At 41.4% G+C, this 21706-nt stretch overlaps 1 protein-coding gene across 1 annotated transcript in view; it reads left to right on the forward strand.

Annotated features, from left to right (window-relative positions):
- The first annotated feature begins 490 nt into the window (after positions 1 to 490).
- Positions 491 to 21706, forward strand: part of rin1b (Ras and Rab interactor 1b) — a 36438-nt gene continuing 15222 nt past the window's right edge. Inside the window, exons 1-6 of the mRNA XM_072687365.1 lie at positions 491 to 917; positions 16241 to 16366; positions 17250 to 17358; positions 19579 to 19651; positions 19994 to 20085; positions 21180 to 21541. Coding sequence (XP_072543466.1) covers positions 16241 to 16366; positions 17250 to 17358; positions 19579 to 19651; positions 19994 to 20085; positions 21180 to 21541 — 762 coding nt within the window. The 5' untranslated portion in view covers positions 491 to 917. The remainder of the gene's footprint in view (positions 918 to 16240; positions 16367 to 17249; positions 17359 to 19578; positions 19652 to 19993; positions 20086 to 21179; positions 21542 to 21706) is intronic.

A 21706-nucleotide genomic window follows, 5' to 3' on the forward strand; every position in this document is an offset into this window, starting at 1 on the left:
CACTGTCCTAACCCTGTCCTACCCCAACACACTGTCCTAACCCCATCATACCCCAACACACTGTCCTAACCCTGTCCTACCCCAACACACTGTCCTAACCCTGTCCTACCCCAACACACTGTCCTAACCCCATCATACCCCAACACACTGTCCTAACCCTGTCCTACCCCAACACACTGTCCTAACCCTGTCCTACCCCAACACACTGTCCTAACCCCGTCACAGTCATAACTCCTGCCATAGCTATAACACCTAACACTCTAACATCTTCTCCGCTAAAGAAAAGCCACTGAAGAGAAGGCACGCTCGCTGCTCTCATTAAGCTCTCCTCTGGCGCCATCCAGCGGTCCGAGGCAGTAGTGCAGCGCATGGTGAGAGGTGTGACGCACCGATGGAGGACTGTCTCAGCGCGGTCTTGAAGAACACACCTCACTTTCTCAACGTGGGCGTTTTTCTGCTCAGATAAATAACAAAGTATGGCTTTATTTCTGCACACTTCCAAAAGCGCTTCATCAGACAGTGCACTGCTGTCGAAAGTGATAAACAGAAAAAACAGAATAATGCAGATGTTCGTTTGAGTTTGGGGCTTGAGCTAAAGGAAGGCTGATATGTTGGCTTTGAGGGTTAAATCTCCGTTTCATGCCTGCTTGTCTGGCTGAGCGCACTGCGCATGCGCTTGCCGAAGCATGGGAAAAGTTGGGTGTGCGTTTTGAACTGAGCGTGAGGAGCGAGGCGGGGAGTGTGCTCCTGAAGCAGAGCAGCTGATGAATCCGGAGGGGCTCGGGATCTCCAGAAACCCACTGTCTAAGAAAGAAAACAGAGGAACGATGAGCCATGAGCCGTGTAGGATCCCTGTGGCTGAATCTGACGAAGCTGATGCTGAACTTCACACGCAGAACTAACAACTAGAAGAAAAGGTAAAGTTCCTGAGCTTCCTTCTCTGCCACAGAGCATCTGCTCTCTTGTGTGACTCTCAAAGGAACTATTATTATGATAACCACATTATGTAATGGTTATGGGTATGATTATTGTCCTGCTTGATATAACTAATGTGAAGTCTCTTAGTCCCCTTAGGTGGTTTCAGATGGTCTATGCTGGTCTTTTATGGTCAAGGTGGATGATAAGCTGGTCATCTTTGTGAACCAGCATCAACAGCTTGACCAAGCTGGTCGCCAAGCTGGTCCGATACTGGTGGACCAGCCTTGCCAGGATAGTCATGCTGGTCAATTAGCATGATTATGATTGTCATGCTGATCATACACCTTGGTCAAGATGGTTGACCAGCTAAACCATCAAACTCAAAATGAAAACATACCCTAGACTGGTCAAGAGCTAAGATGGTCAACCAGCTTAACCAGCTTGAGCTGCCTAGGACATATACGTCTCTAAATGACTTTCCTAGAGCTTCCAGAGTGCCCTTGTTATCCATCTGTTGCCCTCCTTGTAGCCTTTACTGAACTAAACCCTTACCCTCTGGGTTGATTGGACAGTTATTAATATGAAGCATATTTTCAATTACTATACAACTAATGTGTTTGGTAGCTGTAAAGCGAGGAAGGAGGAAAGGACGTCTGGGAAGTCTGGAATATAAGGGGTTAAAGCTGCTGGCTCAGGGTGTGATGCAAGCACCACTTCTTTATTTTTACAGTGATCTTCAGGTGGGTTTGCTTTTTATAGACTGACCCTACCTGCTCTGAAATGAGTGAGTGAGTGAGTGGGCTTGCAGCTGTGATGAAGAGCAGGGTGGTCATTCTCCTCATCATCAGTGTTCATCGAGTGTCTATGGCCGTGTGTTCAGTTGCCACACTCGATTTTTTTCAGAGCTCGGCTGTGGTTTGGTTCTTTGGTGAGAAGGGCTGGGTACCAACATTTGATAGCTCAGTCCTGCTCGTGTTGTCGATGAGGTTGGTGTAGCATAGTGGGTAGCAACACCACTTGCCTTGTGGCAGATGAGGGTTCGATTCCTGGGCAAGTACACCACACTACACCAATAGTTCTTGGGCAAGACTCCTAACTCTACATTCTCCTAACTGTGTAACATGATTCAAATGTAAGTCACTGTGAATCAGAGCGTCAGATACCAGAAATTATTGGTATATTGAGCTTTGCAGCACCGGTATCTCAAAAGCCTGCAGTTTGCACATGCAATGCATGTGTTTTAATGCATTGTAAGGTAGCTCATAAAGGAAACACGTAGCACTGACATCTCAATTTTGTGCAAATAATTCGTTTTTTCGGTGTCAGTGAGCCAGTGAGCATCTAGGCTGGTGATTGGCTGTCTAAATTATAATATTTGCTCGAACATCAGCAACCTATAAAACAGAAAAATACATTTAGCTGACGATCTTATCCAGAGTCCTCGCTACTAAATATTCCACAGTAGTATTATCCACAAAGTGGAAGAGATTGGGAACGACAGCAACTCAGCCACGAAGTGGTCGGCCACGTCAGCGGATGCTGAGGTGCATAGAGGTTGACAACTTTCTCCAGGGTCAATCGCTACAGACCTCCAAAGTTCACCAAGCGCAACGCAAAGTGTCAGATGCAGTGGTGTAAAGCATGCCGCCACTGGGCTCTAGAGCAGTGAAGACGTGTTCTCTGGAGTGACGAATCACGCTTCTCCGTCTGGCTACCCGATGGACGAGAGTGGGTTTGGAGATTGCCGGGAGAATGGCACTTGTCTGACCGCATTGTGCCAAGTGTAAAGTTTGGTGGAGTGGGGATTATGGTGTGGGGTTGTTTTTCAGGAGTTGGGTTTCAGGAGTTCGGCCCCTTAGTTCCAGTGAAAGAGATTTGCGAGAACAGTTTGAGGATGGCCCCTTCCTGTTCCTACATGACTGTGCAAGGGGTATAGCTGCAAAGGGTGGAGCGACATGGATTAAGAATGGGACGTAATGCAGGCGAGCAAATACTTTTAATATGCAGTGTATTTTAAGGCACATAATGTTGCAGAACATCAACATATTACCCACACAGAACACTCACACACACACACACACACACACACTGTGCAGAACTCTGCAAATAACGATGGGGTTCAAACAAATGAAACTGGATGAACTGGATGAAAGCTTGGATGGTGCCAACGTGCTGGTTAGGCAGTATTTTGGCAAAAATACATAAAGAAGCACTGGATGTTCCATGCTATTAAGTAATATTAGAAGCTAGACCAGTTAATAATTATATGCTAATTAACTGTATTACCATCAGTGAACAATCAGGCTGTAGGGTAAGGTTCTGAACTTGATTCACAGAAATATATTGATCATAATCTTTTGTCTGAATTTACAAAATTGTTGTAGCTAAGCTAAGCTAAGCGGTTTTCCATCATTTAAACGGTACCCAGTCCTGTGTGTGTGTGTGAGAGAGAGTGTGTGTGTGTAAGTGTAAGCGAGTGCTGGTTGTCTTGGTGGTGGAGTTTAAGGAAAATAGTGCCAAGCATCTCTGCTCTGCCTGTGGGGGTGGAAGTGTGAAGACTGTGAGGGCCTCATGGGAGAGAACACACACTTTCTCTCTCTCTCTCTCTCTCTCTCTCTCGCTCTCTCTCTCTCTCTCTCTCTCTTCTCTCTCTCTCTCTCTCTCTCTCTCTCTCTCTCCTCTCTTCCTGCCATTGTTTTTTCCAGTTTCTTGTTCTTGTTGTCATTTTTAAACAGCACACACACACACACACGTTCTGGTGCCTGTTCACACATGGAGCTGAACGATGTTCACTGTCCACTGACTCACGGATGGCACACACACTCACACCTGTTCGTTGTGTCAGTGACGATGTTGTTTGCATGCTGATGTCATTGTCATGTTACTGACCACCTTGTTGCCTTGGTGACCACGAGAGGACGTCGCTGAAGTCACATCATGTCGTTTGTCTTTTCTCATATTAATAGAAAAATGTCCTCCATATGGTATCGACTGATTGAAGAGTGTTTGTTCCAGATCAGCTTTAAAGGTCCTGCTTGTAATGTTCAGCAGTCCATTGACTGAAAGTGATGCTGTTATAATTTGGTCAACAGCATCAGGCTTACTGCTCCTATGTTGTAGGTGCAGATCAAGTAAAGAGAACACACTACTGCACATTTTAATGATCAATTACTGTTCATTTCAGAAAAATAAACCTGAAATAAGTCTAACAATCTCATAAAATAAATAAATATATCAATAAACTAATAAGTCAATACAAATGTAGCATGTACAGAGGCCATGGTAGATTTCAGATTCTATGTTTTATTTCCCAGTGCATTAAATTCAGCAAATAAAATGTGGGCTCTAAAATGGCCAAATTTAAGAATTTATTAATATTTAAGTTTATTAATTGAAGAGAATTTGTTCACTTATTTTTTACAGGAAATCAACAAAATGTGTCATCTGGATGTCCAAAAATGTGCACACCACTGTATTTATGGATGTCCGTTTGGGGTTTATATACCCACTGTTAATCGTAATCCATCTAATAAAATCATCCTTTTATTAATAAACAAACAAACAAACAAATAAATAAATAGTGATGGGTGAGGAATACATCAGGGACTAGTCATGTATGGTCACTACAGTTGATAGTCTTGACTGAAGTTGGACTAGGTGATGACTGTATGTTTCTCTTAATGCTCAAATTTAATTTATACTTTTACTTTAAATTTTTCCTTTAAACAGCACTTTTTTCCCCACAAACACTGTATCGCTCCGCTGAACGCCATTGCAGTAAATCATTTTACTGTATTACTGTCTGCTTCATACTGCCGTGCTGTTTTTTTTACGTAAACACACCGGTGATCTGGGTCTCCTAGAATACTCTTTGTTTCTCATGTTGGCAACATCTATTAGATTTTAATTGAACAAACTAAAAAACAAAACACATGAGGAAAAAAAAACCATCTGGTTAAAATAAGAATAGGTTAAATACAAAAAAATGATGATTCTATGAAGATAAACAAATAAATAAACAGAATAAATTTGATTCCAAGAAATCACCAGGCCAGAAGGCCATCAGAGAACACACCTAACATACTGAAATAAGACAGTGTTGCTATTCCACATAAGGAACATATTGTTGTTGTGAAAAAGCCTTGGATCTTCATTTTTGCAGTTCTTTCCTTTTTGACGTAACTGAGCAGGGGTTTAAGGACACAGGTAATTGTTGTATACGGCGATGCTGGAGCTGTCGTTCCGCCGTTTTCTCGCAATCTCTTAGGTTTGTGGACGGTGGAGCAGATTTTCAGGGTGCCAGTGTTTCAGGGAGCCAGTGTTTCAGGGTGCTCCCGTGTCTGTGCTACCTTCTGGCTCTCTCCTTATAATTAGGCTGTTATAGTCAGACCTGCTGGAGTCACCAGTCACTCTGATACTGCTCAACATTCTCAGCTCTCCATAAATCCATTCAGAACTAATTCTGATCTCTTTACCTTCTCTGAGTTAATGACTGCCCCCTTATCCAGCCTGACCTGTTGAAAGACTGACCGCTGGGGTCTCCTGTACCTGCGTCAGACCAGCTGCCACCCACCAGACCGACAACCAGGCCCGCCGTCACCTGTGTCGGACTGGCCGCACCCTCACCCCATGCCACTGCTACCTGCCTAATGACTATATTAAGATTTCCATGTACTCTTAATTATCTACCACTATTATTATTAGTAGTATTATTAGTAGTAGTATTATTAAAACCATTAACACTCAGATTAAGAAGGTTTTTCCTTCTCCTGTAAAGTTGCTAATTTGGAAATACAAGATTTTTGCATGACAGGACTGATAATATCCTTTACCTTAAGGATTGTGCATTACCGTTATAGCCACCACGCCTCCTCTGAACCATGGTTCATGGCCTTCCGTGGGTGATAGAGTTGGTGTTGCACGAACTGCCACCTGCCATCATCCATCATCCATCACTCACCTGCTCTCTCCAGTACCTCAGTGCAGCTCTGAGCAATTCCAGCTCAAATGAGTTTATGCTCTTTAAGAGTCATAAAACAGCTGGCTATCCAACATATTACACACACACACACACACACTTCCAGGCCAGGCAGTTTTACCATCCACATGGATTGTTCAACTTTGACCACCCGCGCTGCTCTTGAACAAGACGAGAGGCACTTCACTTACCAATCGCTCACTCTTCAAAATCACTCACTGAGGGGGTCCGGGAGGGTTGACAAGGTTGATCAGTAGCCAGATTTTTTATGTGTGCATAAAAGAGAGATAGGGAGTGTGTTAGGTGTAATACAGGATGTAGTCGTAATGATCTTTAATCTGATAAAGCCTTAGTTTCCCCCACGCAAACACACACACACACACACACACACACACACACTCCATATTGTAATCTAAATCATTTCCAGTGGTTCACCAGAGTTTCAACAATACCCTCCAGACCTTCCTCCGCCATCGTTATGCGTGTTCCTGCCACTGTCTTTCTCATTTTAAGGACAGTCTTTATATTTTGAACTCTCCTGCACGCACTTTGCTCTGCCCTACATTCCTCTACGCTGCCGTTCAGCACACATTTATGAATGTAGAAGGAAGGGTGGACTGCAGAATACAGACATATTTGGGTGACATGGTAGTCTAGCCAAGTAAAGGCTACACTGCACTTTACAGGGCTGAAGTGACCCAAATCTGAAATTTACAGCTTTCGGCTGTATATATATTAAATTCATAGGGAAATAAATGGAATATTTTATTTATCTCTTACATGTGATCAGATTTGGAATTGAATGTTTTGTCCTCCATTTTGTAAAATCTATTGTTGGTTCTAGTAACTAAATAAACTAAATAAAGTCTGAGTGAGTTTGGAGAGATTGCCATTAAGAATCTTATCTAGCGATGAGGAGCTGTGGCTGTTTAGCTTGGTCAGGTTGAACATTGTACTTGTAGACCAGCCAAACCATCAAACTCAAACACAAACATACCCTAAGCTGGTCAAGAACAAAGATGGTCAACCATCTTGACCAACTTGAGTTGGCCAGGCTGTTTTGTTATCATGGTACTCAATATGCTTTAATGAGTGTATTGTGAATCTTGTCAGTGCTTAAAGAACACTGATTAACAGCATGCTTCATTATAAAGAGTGTATTTTAAGGAACAATTATTTGGATAGCAGTTTCTTAAAAATGGTAAGCTGTTGGTGCATTTTGTATACATGACAAAATATTGAGATAAATATGGTATATAAAAAATATATATGAATATATAATATAAATGTCTTTAATATTGTGATATAAAAATGTCCATATCTAGTTAATACTCACAAGCTGTTAGCAAGCTAGCAACTAACTACAAGTTAAACACTCTAGCCACAAGTTAACACACTACCCACAAGCCTAAACACTAGCCACAAGTTAACACACTACCCACAAGCCTAAACACACTAGCCACAAGTTAACACACTACCCACAAGCCTAAACACACTAGCCACAAGTTAACACACTACCGCATCTCATCACATCTCTCTGACGTCTCTTCTTGGATGGTGGCTCACCACCTCAAACTCAACCCCAGCAAGACAGAGCTGCTGTACATCCCAGCAAATCTTTTCTGGCTGGTCTTCCTTTGCGCACCATCAGGCTCCTGCAGCTTATCCAGAATGCTTAACCAAACCATTTCAAACCCACATTATCACCACCAGAGCGCTAGAGGGGGGCCGTCACCGGGTTTGATGAAGCCGCCTCAACATTGAGCAGAACAGGGGATTGAGCCGTGAGCGAGCATGCTGGTGTTCTTCCTCTCACTCCGCTGCTGCAGTGAGGACACTATAGCTGGAGCTCTGTTAGTTTATCTCCAGATGAAGAAGAAGAATCACCAGAAGAAACACCTCCATCTTCACCTCCTGCAGATACTCGTATGTGTCCGACTGGCCTGAGAACTTTCAGCTGTAGTTGAGTTTATAGAGAGTGAAGCTCAGGGGTTTACGCTGCTCTCCTCACTGGTTTTACAGATGAAACTCTTGTATGTGGCGGGTTGAGTCAGGTCTGTTCAACTTTCTCTCTTTTGGGCGAGTTTGTTTAGAGAGTTAACTGAAGACTTGTGTTCATGAACTCTGTCTTCCACAGTCCTGTCCTCCTACTACAGCCAGAGGAACTGTGACAGTCATTAAGTCTGAGAACTAATATAAACAATGATGTGTACTAATCAACATGAACACTATACAATAAAAACTACATATGTAATTACTTTTGATACTTAAGTAGTACATTTTAAAATAAACTGCTTGCAATACTTAAGTACAAACAATGTTGAATACTTTAGTACTTCCACTTAAGTATGGAGCTTAAAGAACCTTTCTACTTCTACTCAAGTCACTTTTCTAAAAGAGCTCTTATACTTTTACTCAAGTCTGTGTCTCTAGTACTTCATACATGTCTGCCCAAGGATAAAACCTCTAGCCTCTAGCCACAAGAGAACACGACCCAGAGGCTGACACACCTACCTCAAGCTAGGTTGCTCATCATACAACGACACAATACAACCATGCAATCCTTTGTTCTTTTACATCTCTAATTAGTATCAATATTTTAGAGTTAGAATCGCTTTGTAAAACCAACCATCAGGATGGGACACTTCAGAAACTACGCACCCGTCACCAGCCCGCCATGTAAAAAACTTTATTATTTTAAAACCTTCATTATTGCGACAGATTTCACTGAAGTGAATGTAATTTTACCATGAAATCTGGGCGTCAGGGAGCTAGCGTGACTGGGCCAGCGTGCAGAGATCGTGATGCTGCTCGACAGGTCAGCTTGCCCTTTGGTCTATCAGCAGAGCACGTTTTATAAGGATGTGCCAGAGTGGGGAGAGATGTTTTTGCCAACTGGGCTGAGTCTGTGTATTGCACACCCCAATGCCTCCCTTTCCACAGACCCTCATTTAGTCAGTGGCTCAGTCAAACTCATCATTACTCACCAGGGAGATGCAAGCACACTCATCCTTCTGCTGAGAGATTTCAGCATCTCACAGTAGAACCCGGAGTTCTTGAAGTCTCCAATTCTTGACAGTTTAGTTTGGCAGTCTGGAGTGAGAACGAGAGAGAGAGAGAGAGAGAGAGAGAGAGAGAGAGAGGGGGACTCATTCAACTGTCTGAGCTTCTTTACTGTGAAGGTTTGTGATGAGTGTGGATTGTATTGGCAGGAAACAACGTTATTACATTATGGGAGATATTCTTTCACACTGGCTTTAGAAGGTCATCGTCACCTCAGAAATAAACAAAATAAACAAAGCCATAGAAAGAAATGTCAGTGTAAGTCAGTGGGCAGAACGCATTCACTGCCCACAGTGGAGTAACATCGGTCTGTAGGCAGATGTTTAGCAGTTAGAGTGCGCTTGTGGTGCCAACCATGCCAATGCCCTACTGCCTTCCTTCCTAATGTACAATTTCACAGTGAAGAGCTGTGTGCTTACTTACACTCTCTCTCTCTCTCACTCTCTCTCTCTCTCTCTCTCTCTCTGCCCCCTCATTCTGTCACAGCCACTGCTGCTCTTTTTTCCTCTTATGAGCACTCCTTCTACCCTCCCTCCCATCCCCTATGTCTCTCTCTCTCTCTCTCTCTCTTGGTCCTGTCTCAGGAGATCTTCTTTGCTGTGACTTGCCTTTTATCTAATCTTCACTTTAGCCTGAAGAAGTCACACTCCCTCCAAATTTCTCTCTCTCTCTCTCTCCCCCTCATTTTTCTCTCCCTCTCTCTTTCTCTCGCTCTCTCTCACACTCTCTCTCTCTCTCTCTCTCTCTCTCTCTCGCTCACTCTCTCTCTCTCTCCTGATGCTTGTTAGCAGACATGTTAGCAGAGCTGTTGACTCTGGTGGGACTCTCTCTCGTGGTGCTGTCACTGGCTGACTGATCACTGCTTTTCCTCTTCATTAAAGGGCTTGTATCATTTTTTTTTAAAATAAAAGAATTTGAACAGTATGAAAATACTGTACGGTTTCAAAGCATACGGTTCACTCTGTAGTCGGTACCATTCACATATAGAAATGTAGCTGCAAAAAATGAGCTGTTTGGATTTCACTGTTTCTCTGAGGTCACAAACGCAGAGGTTAATTTACATGTATCAGCCTATTCAGCCTACCACAGCTAAGCTCCACCCACTCAAATTAAAGTCATAAGATATTTGATTCACACTGATCGTTTTTTTAACCGACTCCTTAAGTCAGTTGAATTAATTAACTAATGGTTCAGAGTGTATGTTTCGTTGTATGTTAAATCATTTAAATATAATGTAAATGACAGTGTTTTGTTATTAAAATGACCATTACATAACTAGTTATGGCCAACATAGCTTAAATATTATATCACAATATTTAAAGACATTTTCATGATACACAACATGCATACCTGTAGCTGCAGAGTTTAAACATTGCTATGCAAATACTCTCCCAGACTACAGTACACTGATTTTTATTCAATGTTTTATTTTCTATTTCATCCAGGACTAATTACACACTCTGTAATAAAATGTGCAGTTGGTCAGTATTAATTAAGTATTGTCTATATCGACGATATACTTCTTAAAGCACATTGTGCATCATGGTAACAAAATTGATCACGATTCACTAAAATATCACCATATTGATCACCTCTATATGTAGCAGTGGGGTCCCAACAGTGAGATTTGCCATGGCTGGTCCCTGGTTGGGACAGTCCCACTCATGGGATTGGAGTGTTCGGCTTCGAACATGAAAGTTCCACTAGTTCATCTAACCTGTTTCCCCCAGCACACAGCAGCGTGTCTCTGCAACACTGCTGAAACACAGCCCATCACAATCTGTATTAATCAATGTAAAGTTACCGGTCATACCAGCCTCACACTTGCTCAATGAGACTCCATGCGCTCCTTTAAGCTCTGTGTGCTCATTTAAACCTAGTGCTCAATATACTTCAGTGACATTTCCCTTGTTATTCGCTAAAACAACAAGGACATGTTTCCTTTTGCCTTCAAATTCAGAATGTGCTGATTTGTGACACTGCAAACAAGCATGGCTGCATCAACGAGACTGGAGTTAATCCCCAAGTTTTTTGTTCCACCTTAAATGTTGCAGAAGCTACACTAGTCAGAATGTAAGGGCTATTTTGAAATAGAATTGACTTTCTGCCTGGCCAAATTTGTTTATGTTTTTTAAAATGCTATTAATATTAGTCAAATCTAGACAAATACATGGAATGGAAGTACCCATGGTCTGATCCTGTCTACACAGTTACTGTCTGTTGCTTTATCATTAATAATAATACATGGTTTGTGACTAAACCAGGATTTGACTGTCTCAAACACATTCGGTTCACTAGATCTCACCCACTTCATTAAACTGGTTCAAGGAGTCAGTTTGTTGGAATCTGTTTGAATGGAGAATCATCATGTACTGATTCTTTCCACTGGAGCACTGTCAAGTACCTCATCTACCTTTATATAAAAAGCCTCCTAAAGCCCTGCAACAGAGACACAAATCAAAACCTAACCAAATTGGTTGAATCAGGCCTCCAGTTCATTTAAGCAAACAGTTAAAAAGAATCAGTTTAGGAATGACTCAAACTTTCCATCACTAGTTATAAGGAGTCTTTTAGCCCAGACTACTTTTAGAAAGAGGCATGGCACAAGGCAGCCAATCAGAGCATTAACCTAGCAACAGCCTTTTTATTTTGGGGGATGACATTAAAAATGTTCATGTGAAAATGAAAAATTATGACTGTTTGGTACTGAAACCCACACAAAGCAGCTAAGTGGACCTGAGTGGTCCAACGCCACAGTCAAATTAAATACAAGCAATATGTATAGCATGGTCGCTTTAACTTTGGGCCTCTGTAGACCTTTAACAGTTTCCCTTTCTTTCTCTCCCTCCCTCTCTCTCACTCTCTCTCTCTCTCTCTCTTCGTCTCTCTTTTTCCTCGCTCTCAGTTTTAACTCCTGCTGCTGCATTGCGTAACGGAGTGTGTAGGCTGTTCACTGTTCAGGTCTTTATATAAGGAGATTCTACTCTTCAAATGGACAACACTATTTGGTTTCTACTCTTTCTCTCTTCATTTCTCTCTCTGTAATGTTATGCAGCTGTAGGCCACGCTGAGATCACAGGCTCCCTCTGCCTGATGGCTTCTCAATTATTATATATTTTAGGGACTATTTTAGTACTGTGTGCTAGTGTGCTGTTAGCGTACGGCCGTTGTTTGCCCATCTCTTTGGGTTTGTTGTTTTGTGTTTGTGTGTCTGTAGGTGGGAAAGTCACCCGGGCCAGCTGTCTGAATGAGCGATACGGCCCTGTTATAGATTTCTGAGCTTACAAATGTACACAATTTGCATGAAGAATATGAGGGCATTGAACGCTTGGATAGGGTTGTGATTTATTTACCAGCCATTCTAAATGAATATCTGGCAGGCTCAATGCATTAGAGGGTCGGCATGGGGTCACAAAACATTTGTCAACATTAAAAGCTGCCATCTGACTAATATACAAGACACTTAAATGTCAAGTAAAAAGCACATCAGCAATATATATAATGCTGCATTGTAGACTTTATATCTACCAGAGAGGCTGATTAGATTGGTCATTCTGCTTTTGCTGGGCAGGACAGTATTGAATGAATTCAGGACTGTTAATGGAGTAATTCCCACTTTACTTTACAACATACTGTTATCTGTACCGAATGGACGAAAGTATAACTGCTGCTTCTTTAGTTTGGCACTTATGGCTTAAACCCTTTTCATTTTGGATTTGTTCATGTGTCCTCCGGGGGGCAGTGGACTGTGAGTAAGTTTCTAGAGGTTATATGATCAAAGAAAACAAAAGTAGCTGATATTGAAAATATTTAAAATAGCTATTTATATCTGCAGCTGCCATTGTAGATGATTTTCTACCACCTATGGACGGGACTAAAGCCCTATTCATACGGGATTAGTTGTACATGGGGAGAGTTTTTCAGTGAGTTTACTTCCCTCTGAATGCGCCATGTCTGTCATTTTTACAGACTGCACTCAGTCAGTAAGGATTTTTTTGTAAAACGAGCCATAAAAATAACTTCAGGTCATAATAATTCTTATAAATGTGCTGGTGGCAGCTTTAGGCAAGTCATTGTGTAGCGTCAAATGAATATTTTCCAGGCTATTTAGAGTAATCTGAAAATTACATAGATAAAAAGAACTGAAATCACACACAGGGACAATTTATCTGTAAAATAAAAGACCTTAATCCCATTTCAAAAAGCAGTAAACATAATCTCTATTTATAGCCCTGCTAACTTTAAGCCTAGCATCTGCCTAATTTCCCCGCTTCTGCTTAATGAGCTCCCCGATTGGCGACACTGGCACAGGTAAGGCCACGTTTACAAAGCAACGTATTTCCGATAGCTAGCCGACTCTGGAGTATCAACAACACCATACTTTTCCAATATGGCCACTGTGTTTTACCACTTTTACCCCTGTTTTCACTAGGCCTAGCAGGGCTTTTGCGGGTGGGCTGGGTGTATGTACATTTTTGGGGTGAAAATATAACAAATGATGTAACAGTTCTGGGGTTATGTGTGTGGGCTAGCGGGGTATAAACCCCCCCAGGAATGATGGTACCCAGTTGGGGATGAGGTGGGGTGGTGATCATCCAAAATCCTGACCTCATTAACACTTTTGTTGCTGAATGCAATCAAATCCTCAATCAAATCCAGCATTGCTTCAAAAATTTAGAAGAAACCCCTTTCCTGGACAGTCCAGACAGTTACTCAAAAAAAAGCAAAAGCAAAGTTTTTTTAAAACCCTTGATTTCAGAAAAAACAAATGAATGGGCAAGTGTCCCAATACTTTTGTCCATATAGTACATGTTGTATAATATAGTTATTAGCTAACAGTAGTTGCATAAATTGTACTTTTGCTAAGTTTGTTAAGTGTTACACAGTGTCAGAATTGACTTGATGAAGTCTATTTGAGATGACTTAACTGCTTGGCCCAGTTTAATTAAAGTGAGTAACGATGTGCATGACGTTATTTGATGGGGCATATTCGCGCCCATTACTTCTTAGCCACATTAGCCTCCATCAGACACCAACCATGTCTTGCACAGTGGTAGCTGAGTCTACTGTTAGATGTCTTGTTCGAGGACTAATATTCGTATAGCACTGTGTTCTTGCCTGGCCGAGGACACTGACTCCAGTCTGCCACATGGACGGCACCACTGTTACCCACTACACAGCACCCAACCACCATTCCTTAAATACTGCATGCGGTGGCGTGATTTTCAGCGCTCGCTCCTCTTGCGTGAGTGTTTGACCTGTATCATGCTCCCAGCTAGTCCAACCGACCCACTGACGTTGGCGAGTAAGAGAGAGGTCAGTGTAAAAACGGCTCAGGAAGTGAGTGTGTGGACTCTAAAATAAAATTCATCTTCCTTTGCTGCTTCTGTCGTTACCTTTCTGACATCACTGCCCCCCTCCCCTCCTTTATTGTTGTGCCTCCTGTTGTCTTATGTAAGCCGGGCAGAGGAAGTGACAGCGGAGTGGGCTTCAAAAAACACGATCTATAAAAATAACCTGAAGTGCATTGGGATGAGCAGGAGTTATGATGAGAAGAACTCTCCTGAAACTAACCAGACACAGAGAGAGAGAGAGAGAGAGAACCACCCTCTGTACTTTGCCAAGTTTTTACAGCCTTTTTGATGAGCCGTGTGTGTATGTGCGTGTGTGTGTATGTGTGAGAGAGAAAGGGAGTTGTGTGTATGCATGTGTATATGTGCGTGTGTTGGTAGAGTAGGTGTCTGTGACTGAGTGGGAATGCCTGTTAGCATGTGTAGGCATCTGTTGCCATGGCAACCATCTGCCGCTACACTCGAGCCCTCTCTAGGCAGCCCACACAGTGTCACACTGCTGATACTCAGACGGAAAGAGAGAGAGAGAGAGAGAGAGAGAAAGAGCGAGCGAGATAGAGATGGACAGAGAGACAGTAAAGACAAAGTGTTGGAGGTTGTTTGGTATTCATCCTGGTAATGCGGTTTTGGTGGCGTCGGTGGTTGCGCATGTGTATGTTTGCATGAGTGGGCCTAAGTGAGAGAGAATGGCCAAGAGTGTGTCTCTGTGACACTGCAGTGACCGGTCTGTCCATATGACATCATGGCAAGCTGATCGTTTCCGACTGCTCACAGTGTTTTTTTCTTTCTTTTTTTCCGAAGGGAAAATCTTAACTGAGTTCTAATAATACCTTAAAACTCCCCCTCAAGTATAATTATAAGTCTAATATTATTCATCTGGGAACGCGACCATGATCCAGTAAAGCCTTGTTGGAGCCTAAGCATGTTAAATTCATTGATTCATGTAGTTTTACTTTCTGTAGATTAATCTGACAGTTCCCTACGATCATGAAGCACTGAAGTGTTGACTTAAATGCCAAAGGATGCTCTGGAAATGTGTGGTAGCTTTTAAATTAAAGACAGAAGACAGTCTTTTCCGGTAGTTTGGGAGGATGTTTGAGCCATTTCTTCCTGCAAATGAGCTTCAGTTCATCAGTGTATTTCTAGAATGACCTCTTTGGTCCTTCTGTGTCAATAGGGTTGAGGTCAGAACTGTAAGTTTGCAAGGCAAGGAGGAATCAATGTGAGGATCCAGGAGAAAGGAATTAATCAATCAATGTGAGAATCCAGAGTAGGACAGCATCCTAGCGGGCGGCAGGGTAGTGGAGAGCCAGGTCTGGCAGTATCGGGACAGAACAATCGGAACGGGGCATCTCAGTACATGGGAATAAGAGAGAAAAGACAGGAAGGAGGGGGAAAACGAAGTGGTCAGAAGGAGCACAGCAAAATTGAGGACTTTTACAGTGGGACAAGACTGATCCAGAGGGTAGGCCTGCCCCAGTACAGATATCCAGGCTTCTCTTACTTTTTCTTGCAGCTGTACAGAATAGAAAGCAAAAGTTTGGGCTCCTCTGATCTAATTGCCTTTATTTGTTGATTTCCTAAGGGTACAAATCCTCTACAGAGAACACACTTAGATTATATGACACATTTTAATACACAGTTGCTGTTTATTTGATGAATTCAACATGTTGGGAAATAATAAAGTGAATGAAGGATATAGATTTATTATATTATATTATTTATATATTACATTTATTAATTAATTTGTATGAAAGGAAATTACATTTTATGATAGAAATTGTGTTCACTTATTAAATACACTTAGAAAATCAACAAAACAGGTCATTTGATCTGGGCTGTACTATAACTATGAATGGGTCTGGTGTGTGTGTGTGTGTGTGTGTGTGTGTGTGTCTGCATGTTATAACCCCTCTGCTCTGTATTACAGATGGATGACTCTTTTCAGAAGAGTCTGAGTGTCCTGGACCGCCTCCTCCTCACACACTCCATCTGGCTTCAGCTATCCATCAGTCCAGACTCCGCCCTCTGTATCCTACAGAGAGAAATAATTGGGGTGAGGCAGCTCAGTAAATCACCTTAATGCTCAAATATGAGAATTGTGGACCAATGCCAGTATCCAGTTTATTTGTGTCAATATGGATGTAGATGTAGTGACAAGAAATGTGGCACTGTAGCCATTTGGTTTAGAGTTAGAGGGAAAGGACTTCCAATGCAGTACAATTCAGAGTCAAATGCAGATATTTTGGTGCAGTAGTCCAGCATCACCTTAACAATCTGCTCTTTTGGAGTTTAATACATACAGTCCATAGAATACAATACAATCACACAATAGAATTTGTATTTTTTGTCTCCGGGGCTCCCTCTACAGTTGGGGAGTGTAATTCACTTTTACACCACTGCAATAAATACAAATTGCATCATTAATGATGGACAGCTATATGAGTGCATTTGTTGACAGGCTAGCTGAGAAATACAGTAGAGGCATCTAAAGGTAAAGAAGCATGAGCCATAGCATACACAGCCATAGTGCCATAGTGCAGTAGCAGCGTTCCAGCCAAAAGTGGCAATAATAGAGACACCATTCTCAGTGTTACAGTCAGTGGAGCATTAACATGACTATGAAGCTGCTAATTTAAAGTATTTCCAGAAGTATTTGAACTTCCCTCGTAATATGTGAACTTCTGCTAGTTTTGAGTGTTTGACATATTTTACAGACCTGTAGTCACCTATAGAGTAGTCTTTAAGCTGAGTACATGGGGACATGTTTGATCTAGGCACTATAATTTAATATCCAGTAACTGCATAGTATTTAATGCATAAATAACCCAGTAGTCAGTTTCTTGAGTCCATGTTTCCCCTATTTTGGTAATTTCGGTTATTTGGAGGAAAACACTGGAAAAGAGTGATGTATTGTAATCATATTTTTCTGTCTGCAGACATTTCTGGTGTGTAAGTGTGCATCCACTCAGAGGAAGGTGCTGTGTGTAAGAGTTCAGGAGAGCAGTCTGAGTGTCACACAGTACCCCATCCGTGAGGAAGACTCCAGTGAGTGTAACATACCCACACCTATACATACATAAGAGTATACATAAGAGTATCCATATGAGAATACATCCACACACACTAGGTGTAGGTGTATTACACGCCAGTAGGTGAATATGGCTCCTCCATTGCGGGCACAGATGCTCAGTTCTGCTCACATAGCTTCAGCTTGTATAATATCAGTAGAAAACATTGACCGCCTAAATTTACCATGCCTAATGATAAATATCAGCTAGAAGTGTGTAAGGCCCCCCGGTGGCTTTTGTGATCCAGAATATAAACATGCAACATCAGTACCTGACCTCACAGGAGTGTTCACAGCAAATCCAACATCTTGTGCTCCCAGAAGAGTAGAAGTTGTTACTGCAACAAAGAGGGGACAATGTTGATATTAAGACCTAATAAACCTTCTCTCTCTCTCTCTCTTTCTCTCTCTCTCTCTTTGTTGGCTGTGTGCATTACTTTTTCTTTTTTTTAGAAAAAAAATTACAAACATGTAATATTATGCAAAGTTGAGACCACCAGGACCACCCGTCATTAATTTTATAGCAACAAAAGAACATCTTTAGGTCTTAAATGTCTAGAACTTAATCGTCTTAAAACTTAAGAGTTATTCATTTTTACAAGGTAATCTTTTTTCTTTATTCATGATAAAAACAGAAAACATATTTAACAGGCAATTATACTGACACCTCAGCAGCCGTTCTAAATATAATATCTAAATGATTAGTATGTAGCGAGTCCACCGTCATTACAGCTTCCATTCTTTTCAGAAGATTTACTTTCACATCTCTCCAAGATGCATTTGATGCATTCAATGACCAAAACCCCTCCCAGTGCAACAGAAACGGCAGTAATGATAATCAGCAAGGAGGGAATTTGCATATTTTGCCCCAACACAGCAATCAGATTTCAGTCACTGGAAACTCATTTGACTACAAAGAGTAAATGCATGTGGCTAAAATCAGGATACAATCCAGATACTAATCACATGAATTTACCCAGTGTAAACGGGGTCCCAGGCACCTCTAAGAGCATTGGCGAAAGTTTGACTTCTTGGTGGAGCTCTTAGGTTTTTAGAGTAGAGCTTTGTTTTTCACAGTGTGGATCAGCTCCACATCCTTTCAGACCTACAACGTTGTACGTTGTGTTGTCTTCTCAGGGTGGGAGGATGGACAATTTTTTTTTTTACAATTTTTTTTTTTTTTTTTACAAATTTTACAAATTCTTTTACTTTTTATCTTTTTATGCTTTTTGATTTGGTTTTGTTGGGCTGGCAGGTCTTGGACTGTTGTCAGAAATCCCAATTTTTTGTCTTCGAAAATATGCCCTGAAAAATGAAGAGTGTCTAAAGGCCGTTTGGACTGTATATTACATAAATAAAGGGTGATCCCTGATTTTTACAGTGCTGTATATGCCTTGCAATAAGAGCATTAGCCATACAGATAAAAAATATAGTGCTTTCTCTTCTGGTCTGTGTTAAACCATCATGCTGTTGATGAAAGTGGGTTCTCAGACCCAGAGCTGCAGTACTAAATACATCAGGCCTTGCTTTGCACCAGTTAAATACAAATGGGAGCTTTTATGCACTCACATATTACATACACACATAATACAGTGATTCATTCCACTCCTCTTTTGTCCACTTTAAGCATACACTCCAAACTTGTTAGTCACTCTGAGCCTATCATGCTTAGAGCTCTGAGGAGAAAGTGATGAGTAATGTGTTGATCATGTGTTAGACAGGTGCACAGCAGACCACCAGCAGTCTGTCAAACGTAAAAGGCTTTCACAGTTACTGAATAATGGTTCAGAGGTTTCATCTCTGTAATATGCTTTTATAGTTACCAGGCAAGAGGCTTTTTCTATTTCACCAGTGTCACACAAAAACCTTGTATCTCGAAAATGGTGACTTTACAGGAGAAGGAAAAACTTTCTTAACTTTCAGTGAAAGTAAACGGAAATTCCAATTCATTTTGGAGCATTTCTGTTGATCCATTTATCATGAAATTTTGACAGGATGTAAAGATTATTAACAAAAATTAAGATACATTGATGTTTTTTAGATTAACAATCAATGTCGTTTGAAGTTTCAATGAAGTTTATTGACCATGTCACTGAATCTTTGTTCCCTTGATTGTAATTTGCGATGTGGTTTTAGCTGTATGTGCTCTGTTATGTATGTGCTTTACATGTGTTTTACATGTCCCCTTTACTCTGCAGCCTTCGCTTTAGAGAGTTCAGCCTTGAGCTTTCCCGACCTGTGCAGACTAGTGGCCTTCTACTGCATCAGCAGGTACCATACACATGCACTTACCTATACACACATACACACTCATGTGCATACTGTATATCAGGCCCTAAGAATACTCTTCCTTGTCTCTGTACAAGATGAGAGGAAAGCATCTTTAGAGATTTGACCCAATACTCCCAAACCATCTCGTTCTGGAAGTTTATGTTTGCCTCCCAGCGCTGTGTGAGTCCTCAGAGTACATTAAGCTTTTAATGTAAAAAACAAAACTACCAGAGTTACATTTTGTTAGAGGAGAGGCAAGACTCTTCTGCAGATCTGATACTGCAGTTTGCAGAAAACGAGTGTGGGTGAGTGTTTGTGTGTGTATGTTTGTGTGTTCTATAGGGATGTGCTGCCCTTCCCACTGGAGCTTCCTGAAGCTATTGCACAAGCCACCAACCACACACAGCTAGAGACCATCTCACACCTCGGTTTGGGTAAGAGGATGGTTAAACACATGCACACGGAAACACACACACACACATGAAAACACAAAGCTAAATACACAGAACAGATGCAGAATTTCCTCAAGCCTGAATTCTAGTGTAAAATGATTCCTGTATCACTAAGTTCTCAAACTGATGTCATTATAAACACAGTGGATATCGAATAGAATTGAATAAAGAATCAAACAATACAATAGAATAGAGTAGAATGCAAAATGCAACAGTTCAGAATAGAGCTGAACCGAATAAAATAGAACAGAATAGAGTCAAGAATAAAATAGTATAGAATGAATTAGAATATAACTGAACAGAATATAATAGAATATAGAATAAAATAAAATTGGATAGAATTGATTAGAATAGAGATTTAAAGAATATAGGACTGAATTGATTAGAATAGAATAGAATAAAATAGAGATTAGCAGTGTAGGACAGAAATTAAGTGGTTGAGTAGAATTGAACTGAACTGAAAACTGAATTGAATTGATTAGAGTAGAATAAAATAGAATAGGATATAGAACAAAAGAATATAGGACAGAACTGAACTGAATTGATTAGAATAGAATAGAAAATAAAATAATATAGGACAGAACTGAATTGATTAGAACAGAAAATAGAATAGAGAATAAAAGAATATAGGACAAAACTGAACTGAATTGATTAGAATAGAATAGAATAGAATAGAACAGAGAATAAAATATTATAGGGCAGAACTAAACTGAATTGATTAGAATACAAAAGAATTCAATAAAACACAGTAAAAAGTAGTATAGGATAGAACAGAATAGAATAGAGAATAAAACAGTACAGGACTGAACTGAAAAGAATGGACCTGAACTACAATAGAATTGAATAGAATAGAGAATAAAAGAGTATAAGACCTACCAGAACTAAAAAAGAAAGGATTTCCACAAGCCTTGAACTTTCAAATGAAATGATTCATGATCTCTTCATTATATTAATAGAATAGAAGAGAAGTGAAAATAGAATTAAACAGAACCAGAACAGAAGATGCTCTCATATGAAATGATTCCCAGCCTTTCCCAGATCTAAATACGGAATCTGTTCTTCTCACTTCTGCTCAGAGTTCTGGAGTTCCCAGACCTCTCCTGGCCCTCCTAATGGCCCCCCTTCAGTGTCTGTGCGCCGGTCATCCCGAGCAGGATCTCCCTGCTTCATCAACCCCCTGTTCCTACAGCCACCCCCACCCAGCCGAGGGGCTTCACACAAGCGCCACAGGTTCAAACGCAGCCTGCGTGTCCGCGTGTCCACAGAATCCTCATTCTGCCTGTCCTCAGCGGAGCCGGACTGGAGTGACTCGGACAGACTGAGGAGTGGTCAAGGGGGCTCGCGGAGGGCAGGGGGATTAAGCGTGCTCAGACGGACCCCTGCTCTGGCTCCTGCCTCAGAAGAAGAGGATGAGCACATGCTGGGAGAAATGCCTCCAGTGAGTGTGTGTGCGTGTGTGTGTGTGTGTGTGTGTGTGTGCTTGCAATAGCTTGCAGAGGGGGTGGATATAGGTCTCTAAACATAACCTTTGCTAGATTCACCTCCTCCTACAGAAAAGCAGTGATGTGTTTAAACATTATAAAACAGGGTGATAGGCTCAGCA

The sequence above is a fragment of the Salminus brasiliensis genome, chromosome 9, assembly GCF_030463535.1.
Source record: "Salminus brasiliensis chromosome 9, fSalBra1.hap2, whole genome shotgun sequence".
Classification (NCBI taxonomy): domain Eukaryota; kingdom Metazoa; phylum Chordata; class Actinopteri; order Characiformes; family Bryconidae; genus Salminus; species Salminus brasiliensis.